Genomic DNA, 9,743 nt, shown 5'->3' on the forward strand with positions numbered 1-9,743 from the left:
TATTTGTAAAAATAATAATAAATATTATTATAAACCCACACAACTGTAAAGTCTTAAATTCAAATTCGAAACAATGTTAAATTTTAACGTTATCCATATTTATTTAGCAGTTAAATTGGACCCAAGAACTCCTTCCTTTATACTATCTATTCCTTGATGATCAAATTTCTTAAATAATGTACGTAGAAATTTTATATTTCTTTACTAAGTTATATATGTTTCTTTGTCTGGTGACAATGTTGCTACGCATATTACTATTGGTTCCCCATATATGACCCAGTAAAATATTAGTTCAATTAAAATTTTAATCATTTTAGTTTCTGTTCATTTTCAACTTATATTCCCACAAATTTTTCTTTTCAAATAAACTCTCACACGGGTAACTATTGACGGTGTAATAAGAAGTTGACCACAGAACTATCTTTAAAACATTTTGACCAAAAAAACATATGCAAAGGTGAGGAATTAATTTCCACTCTGTGCATTTTCATTACAAAAATAAAAAATTAACAAAATAAAAATAAAAAACACACCCTAAACCAACCGAAGGTTAAACCACAAAACAATCATATTGCTATTCAACATGTTCAAGTTAAATCATGACACATTGTGCTATTCAATACTCATGTTCATGCTAATCAATACTCATATTGTTATTCCAGAGTTCAGGTTCAATTTCAAATACCGTAAAACAATATATGCAACTAATGATTAGGAGAAAACAAAATGAATGAATTAGGGATACATCTCATTAGAATAGGACCATTGATAGGGAACTGAGAATGGTAAACTTGTAGTTATAAAAGACTATAAAGAGGTGCAGTGACTTGTAGTAGCGGCAAGAATCAAAATAAAATAGACATCATTAATTAGCTTTTCAATCACGATCTGCATAATAACTCTTCCCAATCTTTTAATGCTATTACCTATTAGTTACCAATACAGACCCATAATTATAGAGAAGAAGAGAGAAATTACCTGGGAGATACTAAATTTATCAAGATTTATCCTAGCATACAAGTCATCTTTAGCCAATGCAGTAATATCACTGTGAAGAAAATAGCAATACATAAATATGCTTGAGAAATACATATCTGTCTGCAGTACAAACATGAGTATCACACGCACACGCACACGGACAAGGAGGAAAAAGAGTTTCTACCTTCTTGAATATATACCAAGTAATGAATCATTATCATTCACAATTGGTATTGAGCTAACTTCAGCTGCATAACGATAATAATCATAATAATAAACATCAGATAACAAAAGATAGAGAATAATCAGTGTCGATACCTCGTGCTATATAATAAACAAAAAACTATAAAGACTTGGCCGCTACTTTGAAAGAGAAAAATGATCACCTTGAATCATTAGAGAAAGAGCAGTACTAACAGAAGCATTTGGCCTTAGCATTGCAAGTGACAGTTTATTGTATTCCCCCACTTTTGGCGCCCACGTACCCAAAGGTATTGAATCAATTGGTAGTTGAAGAATGGGCAAAGAACTAGAAGAGTTCTTGAAATACCTGCATATACCTGAAAATTAAGTCAATACATTAGTTCCAAACCATTTACGCGTAGCCAATAAATATCGAAGTTTACGTTTTAGTATTTCTGAGAGAGAAGTCAGGTGTAACAGCTGAGGATCTGAACCATCTTCGGGATGTGCGATAGGAACTGCTGGCACCTTGTTTTGCAAAAGTTTTAAAGCAATGTCTTTTAGACTCTCATAGGGATCAGCCTGAAGATTAAAAATAAATATAGCATGAAATACTATAAAATCATAAAAGATAAACATAACATGAAATCACAATCAGCGTTGAGCAGGAAGTACATTAGAAATAAGGAACACATTCTCAAGATATAATGTTAAAACCAACGTCAATAATATGATTGACAAAGTAGTAAAAGACTAGGAGAAGGAACCGTGAAGAATCAGACCTAATTGATGGGACAAAATGATACAAACATGGTATTTTATTAGAAAGGATAGGGCAAATCTCCCTTGAATATAGTACACAAACTAGCAGAACTCCAAGATGATGACAACCTAAAATTTCAATTAAATATAGGGGTTTATTGAGAATACAGTGCCTAAAATGTACATTAACTATTATGAGCTAGATTGGGGGAAATGTTTTTTCTACAAGAAACAAGTTCTTTATATAAGCCTAAAATCATCGGCAAATACCAGTATCTATCTATTTATTTTTCTTAAACATATTCGCATAACTAGAACTTAATATTCATCAATCATGTTGTGGAATTTGATTAATTCCAAAATATATATGATCAGAGCTAACCTCTAACTTATTGAAAATGATAACAACATTGAAAATATACAAAATTGGGGAACTGATTTGATACACAAATTTTTTCTACGGAACTGTTGAGGAGCACTTACATCAACAAAATTCCAAGGATATGTTCTCACATTTCTATCAGTTCCACATTGCTGTAATTTTTCCTCACTCCATGCTGCTATAGTATGTGCCTCAAGTTGTTCTTCAGTCAAAGTGAATCCATGACTCCCGAGCTGAAATTAATTAAGCATGTTAGATGACTCACAGAATTGACAAAAACATGCACTATGTGTTTCTCTAAAAGGTAGGAAACCAATCTTTGGTGTTTTAAAAGAGATTAGTTTGGAGAGAATTGCATGTATAGGCTTGCACACACAATCTCTTATTTACTGTTTGATAATAATAATTCAATAAAGAAATGGATGAGCTAATCAGTAGCTAACAATCAGTATTTGTAATTCATTTTGTTGGATAAATACAAGATTTTTTGTCATATGCAACACCAAATAGGACAGGTCTGCAAACCGAAGGCCAAAAACATTGTAAGGGAAATTGCTGCTGGAAATGGACACGAAGAGGAAAGGAAAAAAGAGAATAAAGAGAGAACAACGAACAAAAGATGGTACAACCCAGATACCATGTTGAAGCAGATTATTTGAGAAATAGTATGGGCTAAATATTTGATCATTTATATGTAGCACGACTACAATCGATCAATGTAGTAATCAAGAATCTATATAGGATCTAATCAGTAGCCTAATTGCTAGCTAAGAATGAGGAATCATCACAATTACAGTCAACCATGTATCTTCTACTATAACCATGATAATGCCAATTATAGATTGAAGGATAGCAATTGATCAATCATGACAATATGCATGCATGATCATGATCCCAGACAAATCATATAAATATCTAAAATGGAAAAACTAGAAAAGATTTTTCAAGAAGATCAAAGCCTCAAGGGATGCCAAAAGGCGCATATTTCAAGGCTCACTCTTCCCAAAATAAATTTCTCTAATATTTCATATAAGTTTAAGTAATCTTACTTGACCCTTCTATATAAAGTGATAGATAATTAGCATAAAATGATGATAGCAGGATTCAATGGTGATGATAAAATTCATATCAAATTTACATCATTAATGTATGCCATAAATGGTAAAAAAAAAATATCCAGCATAAATCAAGTATTGTCATCTCTGCCTCTCAATTTCTTTCAACTTCACATGGATTTAGGCCTCAATGAAGTTACTATATAATAAATAAATAAAATAGACCATTTTTACCAATTATTCAGGTTTCATTTTTCATTCAGTTTACCAAAAATCCCCACAAACCTCTTTTATTATTTGAATAATGTCCATTGCACTGAGCACTCCAACAAACTTGCCCTTGCTAGAATCCCAAACAGGAGCCATAGATACTCCCTGAAAGTAGATTAAGTTACAAAAAATATATAGACACACATGGTAAAAGTCAGCCATGCAGATTAAGATACATTGCATGCGCATGGGTGTGGGTTCTGATTTAAAGAAAAGATAAATACCACCTCATATAAATAGTGTAATGAGGGAGGGGAGAACATACCTGTTCATAAAGAATATGGAATGCTTGCTTAACTGATAAATCTATATCCAAGGCAATAACCTGAAATTATCTGAAGCAAATTAGCTTCACTAAAGAACAGAAAAATCCCTATTGAATGGAGACATTGAAAAGAAAAAGGAAAGAAAGGTATCAAACCTTGCCAGACTTGGGAAGCAACTCATAAGCAGTTGTTGATGACATGAATGTAGATAGATGGTAGCGAGAGACATGCAGATCAGACTCCAACTTCCCTGGAAAAGCTTCCTGGAAAAGCTCCAAGGTTCAGAAGTTTCTTTTATGAAGCATAAATTTCACTACCAGAAAGATTATGGGATCAAATCTGATACCCATTTGAGAAGAGGATATTAGAATACAAAGAAAGATATTTGTTTTAAAAGCAAATATAAATATTTATAAGATTTGCAAATTTTAATGTACAATCTTGCTTTACCTGGTGCACAAATTCAACTTCTTTGTTTGGAAAGATGGTCTTAGAATCTAGGTTTGGGCATAACTCAACCCTAAAAGCCAATTCATGGGGTGTCCCAACAACAAATCTAGGATAGGCTTTGATATTGTCTTAGCAACCCTCACCCCATGAGCTAGATACCACTTTGTCATAAGACGCTTAGATACCATGTGCTCCATGTCAAATATCAACTACCCCAAAAGGTTGCAATAATAGGCGAAGGATGAGATTGGTTTTATATTCTTAAAAATAGCAAAATGTGTCACCTTAAAGTAAATAGATGTTCATTATTCCTTATAATTAGTTCACAACTTTCAGCTTGAGATAAATTATATCTTTAGTAATTTAATAAACTGGAACTACTATCACATATATGATAGCTTTTTATGAGTGCAATCAAAATTCTTATTAACTTAAAGGCACAGAAGGATCCCGCTTTTTTGGATGGATTCGCAGCTCAACAATTAGCGACAATTTTCACTGGTTAATAATAATTTTAAAATGTTGTGTTTGTGTGTTTCTTACATTCCTTCAGTTTCCAAAACTCCCATATATGAGTTCATTTAAACATTAACGGCAGTTTTGAAGATGACAAAAGTGAACAAGTAGGACTATCTATATCTACGCGCATGCATGTATTCTCCCCGTAGAAAATAACGCACCATTTTGAGGATAATGATAATTGTTAGAATATTAAAAAATATCTTATAATATCTTTTATATTATATTAGAGTATCTTAAGATATTTTCTATGATCAATTTATAATCATAGAGATATCTTAGAATATCTCTAATTATTATTATGATTTGTTCCTGATTTAGGATTGAGTCTATGTTTTTCTATAAATAGAGATTAATATTGAGTCTTTTGTAATCAAGTTATCATAAAGCTATTATCAATAATATTCAAACCCTAATTATCTTCTCTCTTCTTTTTCTCTAAAATCCCACAACTTCAACAATGATCATAATCATAACTGAAGTCTGACCTATAACATGGTTTAGAATCCTATCGAAGCACAATATATGCAACAATGCAAGGGGACAAAGATGGGAAGGGAGTGTCATAAGACGCTTAGATACCATGTGCTCCATGTCAAATATCAACTACCCCAAAAGGTTGCAATAATAGGCGAAGGATGAGATTGGTTTTATATTCTTAAAAATAGCAAAATGTGTCACCTTAAAGTAAATAGATGTTCATTATTCCTTATAATTAGTTCACAACTTTCAGCTTGAGATAAATTATATCTTTAGTAATTTAATAAACTGGAACTACTATCACATATATGATAGCTTTTTATGAGTGCAATCAAAATTCTTATTAACTTAAAGGCACAGAAGGATCCCGCTTTTTTGGATGGATTCGCAGCTCAACAATTAGCGACAATTTTCACTGGTTAATAATAATTTTAAAATGTTGTGTTTGTGTGTTTCTTACATTCCTTCAGTTTCCAAAACTCCCATATATGAGTTCATTTAAACATTAACGGCAGTTTTGAAGATGACAAAAGTGAACAAGTAGGACTATCTATATCTACGCGCATGCATGTATTCTCCCCGTAGAAAATAACGCACCATTTTGAGGATAATGATAATTGTTAGAATATTAAAAAATATCTTATAATATCTTTTATATTATATTAGAGTATCTTAAGATATTTTCTATGATCAATTTATAATCATAGAGATATCTTAGAATATCTCTAATTATTATTATGATTTGTTCCTGATTTAGGATTGAGTCTATGTTTTTCTATAAATAGAGATTAATATTGAGTCTTTTGTAATCAAGTTATCATAAAGCTATTATCAATAATATTCAAACCCTAATTATCTTCTCTCTTCTTTTTCTCTAAAATCCCACAACTTCAACAATGATCATAATCATAACTGAAGTCTGACCTATAACATGGTTTAGAATCCTATCGAAGCACAATATATGCAACAATGCAAGGGGACAAAGATGGGAAGGGAGAAGAAACATACCACGTGCCCAGGGACATTTTGCTCAAGCTCCATGTAGGATCTAGTAGGCGTTCCAGCAGTTTTTTGGTTACAAAGTGATCCAGCATTGAAGTTGGAAGGTAAAATAGAGGGCTGTGTCACAAAAATAGTATTCACTGTCCCAACGCTCACATTTATAAATGGCTGCTGCTCATCATGCCGCCATTCACCATCCACATTGAATTTGTACTGCACATAATTGATATCACGATGTAATCCTCATCAGCATGAATCTAATATCCTTCTCATATCATGCAATGTTTAGAAGTATTTCAGTTTATCCCAGGAATATCTGATATTACGCCAAACAGTCGGGGTTTTATTTTAAAAACCATTACATTAGTAACTACGACCGGCCAGAATGTGAAAGCATCATTGATAAATTAAATAACAAATCTACAACAAAATTATCTATTTAACGACAGTTGTTTTTGCTGTCATATGTAATGAACATCTAGTCTACTAAATATAATGGAATCTATACATACCAAATATGTGATATAAGATCAATTTTATCGTAATGAATCTTGGTTATACAAAGGGACATAACAAGAACACAATCTACCAAATGGCCTTAATCAAAATATGAAAATTTACACCTTCCACGTCAAGGAAATTTGTTCTCAAGAAGAAAAAAAATTGAATACAGGCTTTCAAATTTAAGACTCATCTAAGGAAAGTCGAATGAGATTATGAAATTTTTTCATAGATGGCAGCTTGAGCAACATCTCCCTTCTGTAGATTCATATATTAAAAATCTAATCTACCATCTAGATTAAGCTCAAGACACAAAACTTGAAGCATTTAATGCCAACATCAACACCCAACAAATCTATCCTACAATCTAGATGGCCAAGCTGTTTGCGAGAAAACATTAAATTACTTCCTTCATAGTCTGAAAGATGCAAATCACCCCAACATTTTCCCTTTTAAAATTGAAGTGTTTTCTTATCATGACAGCTACAAGAAGAGATAAAACGATTTATGCCTCATACAAAGGCCATGCCAGTTTTTCACCTATAGACATGGTTATAACTTATAAGTGATAAAAACTCTTAAAGGATTAATGAAAATCACTTTTATTTGTTTGCTTCTCACTATTCTAATGTATCAAAATTGTAATCGCACAAATGTGGTATAAAGTAAGTCATTTACATGCACATACTTCCATTATCCTTTCTTTCGTTTTCCCCCTAGTAATATGAGAAAACAAACTCATTGATCTTATCCCATCTCTGATCTCTAAGGAGAGAAAGAGGGCATTTTGATAACCAAGGCTAAAAGTTATTGACAAAATATAAATAACATGACAATATAAAAGTTTCAAACATAAGTAGTTTCTTTCCTCAGGATTTTCATATTCATAGAAGGTAAACAACCTGATGAAACCCCGGCGTTAAGTTCCAAGTAACTTGAAATGCAGTCGGGCAGCATTCCATTGGAGACATAGGTATAACTGTCGACCATCTGCACACAAACAAATAACATAATTGAGCTACTTGTAGCATGCAATAAAGAAAAATAACAGCAAAAAGATGTAAAAAATAATCAAATTGACAGCAACATAATACATCTACCATGCCGAATAACCCATATTACTAATACACAAAAAACATAGTTAAATTAAGTTAATTATAGCATGCAATGAACATAAAACAACAAGAAAAAAGCTACCAAAAGGAATCAAAGTAACAGCAACAAACTTCTACCATGCTGAATAATTCATAGGATCCGTACTATTGTAATAACATTAACAACAACAAATAAAAATTGAAGTTGTTAATTAATGACCTAGTGAAAGAACCAGATAGAAAGACTGTTGTTCCTCCATAAGGCCAAACAAAGAGTTGAGGGATCAAAGAGGGTTCAGGTACTCCACCACTTCCATGACCCACTGAACCAAACATTTCCATCTAAAATAAGTGAAATGGTTAGAAAAGTAATGTAGCAAACAACGTCACAGTGTTGAAATTTATATCAATTTTAGGCAGAGAGAGAGAGAGTGTGGAGAAAACATGAAGAGCGTGTTGTTGTTGCATTGTGAATGGCGGTTACATCATTATGAATCGAAATGATGGAATGGAAGAGTAAAAAAAACGTGAAGCGCATAGAAAAATTGAAAAGGAAATAGAATAAAGGGAGAGAGTTGTAAAACAGAAGAAGAAAAAGAAACGGATAACCGTTTTTGGAAGCATGCTATTGCTACTACTGGCAATGGTATCCATCCAATCAAACTCGGGTTGCTTGACGTTGGTGTTCATGTTCATGTTCAAGTGTGTCTGTCTTTCTGCAAACTGATTTTGGGGGTTTCCAACGGCTACGCTAAACCGGGCGTGGGTTTCATTTTCATTCTATTGGAGGGACATTCAGCTATTTTATTTTATTTAATTATATAGACTTTTTTTAAAAAAATTACCAACTCAATTTTTTTTAAAATAAATAAAATTCCATGCTCATTTTTTTTATTAATTGCCAGCTTATATTTTTAATTATTGTAAGGTACTTTTTAAAAAAAAATTAATAACTTTAATTATTAATTAAAATCAACACAGCATAAAATAAGAGAGTCAAATTATTATTTTATTTTTAAAAAGTTATTGTAATTTGTTATATATCTCTATTTTTTCCTTAAATATGTACTAAAAATCACAACAATTTTTTTAAAAATAAATATACATTTTTAATTGTCCTATTTCATTTTGTATTTATTTTAATTAATAATCAAAGCTATAATTTTTTTTTTAAATAATTAAAAAAATGAGCACAAAATTTTCTTTTTAAAAAAAAATATTGAGTTAGTAATTTAAAAAAAAAAATATATGTCCGCGTAATTATATGAAAAAAAAAGATAATAAAAAAAATATTAAAAAAAAGAACAGTAAATGAGTCAAGCACGTATATTAATCAAATAAAAAATTATATGTCCGTGTTCAATATTTTAGAGATTTGATTTGATTAAATGAGTCAAGCACATTTCTTACTTCATATTAATGACCCGTAAATAACTCGTTCATATATAAATGTTTAATAAATAATAATACAATCTCCTTCTCATATTACGTGTTTTCGTTATTTTTTTACTTTTATTAAAAGAATTATTAAAATAATTTATTTATTTTATGTATTAATATTCTTAAAATAATATTTGTAATAGAATGTGATAAATTTGATTTTTTATATTCTAAAATAAATTAGTAGTATTAATAAATAGTATGGTTGAAAAAATAATAAATACACATGGTAAATTGAAATTGTGCTTATATTTGTTTGAAGAAAAAACATTTTTTATATGTGTTTTAATGACAACAAACCTTATTAAATCAATGTTAAGTTTTCTAAATAGTAATCTACTAATGTTTGCATTTAAGTTTT

The 9,743-nt window shown here is 30.8% G+C and overlaps 1 protein-coding gene across 5 annotated transcripts; it reads right to left on the reverse strand.

The window, feature by feature from the left end:
• Positions 1 to 777: 777 nt before the first annotated feature.
• LOC101514015 (sucrose nonfermenting 4-like protein) lies at positions 778 to 8,714 on the reverse strand. Of its 5 annotated transcripts, none has more exons than XM_073367121.1 (12): positions 8,552 to 8,714; positions 8,163 to 8,284; positions 7,751 to 7,838; positions 6,354 to 6,560; positions 4,052 to 4,159; positions 3,896 to 3,955; positions 3,646 to 3,735; positions 2,437 to 2,538; positions 1,605 to 1,743; positions 1,365 to 1,538; positions 1,163 to 1,226; positions 778 to 1,048 (listed from the first exon to the last, which is right to left on the reverse strand). In XM_073367121.1, the coding sequence occupies exons 1-12, from the start codon at positions 8,636 to 8,638 to the stop codon at positions 934 to 936; spliced, it is 1,356 nt and encodes a 451-aa protein (XP_073223222.1). In that variant the 5' UTR covers positions 8,639 to 8,714; the 3' UTR covers positions 778 to 933. The 5 variants fall into 5 exon arrangements, 4 of the variants coding, with proteins under 4 accessions (XP_073223222.1, XP_027189276.2, XP_073223223.1 ...); XM_027333475.2 differs by having other exon boundaries at positions 2,407 to 2,538; XR_012162642.1 differs by having other exon boundaries at positions 976 to 1,048; positions 1,365 to 1,528; positions 2,407 to 2,538.
• Positions 8,715 to 9,743: the final 1,029 nt, after the last annotated feature.

Source organism: Cicer arietinum, chromosome 4, assembly GCF_000331145.2.
Source record: "Cicer arietinum cultivar CDC Frontier isolate Library 1 chromosome 4, Cicar.CDCFrontier_v2.0, whole genome shotgun sequence".
Taxonomy (NCBI): Eukaryota; Viridiplantae; Streptophyta; class Magnoliopsida; order Fabales; family Fabaceae; genus Cicer; species Cicer arietinum.

Excerpts from the sequence above, each read along its gene's own strand:
- LOC101514015 (XM_027333475.2), bottom strand. The coding sequence starts at position 8,638 with ATGAACATGAACACCAACGTCAAGCAACCCGAGTTTGATTGGATGGAT. Across the intron at positions 6,561-7,750 it reads TAACGCCGGGGTTTCATCAG|TACAAATTCAATGTGGATGG; the intron begins GTTGTTTACCTT and ends AATTATGTGCAG. Across the intron at positions 1,539-1,604 it reads TCTCTCAGAAATACTAAAAC|GTATATGCAGGTATTTCAAG; the intron begins GTAAACTTCGAT and ends CTTAATTTTCAG.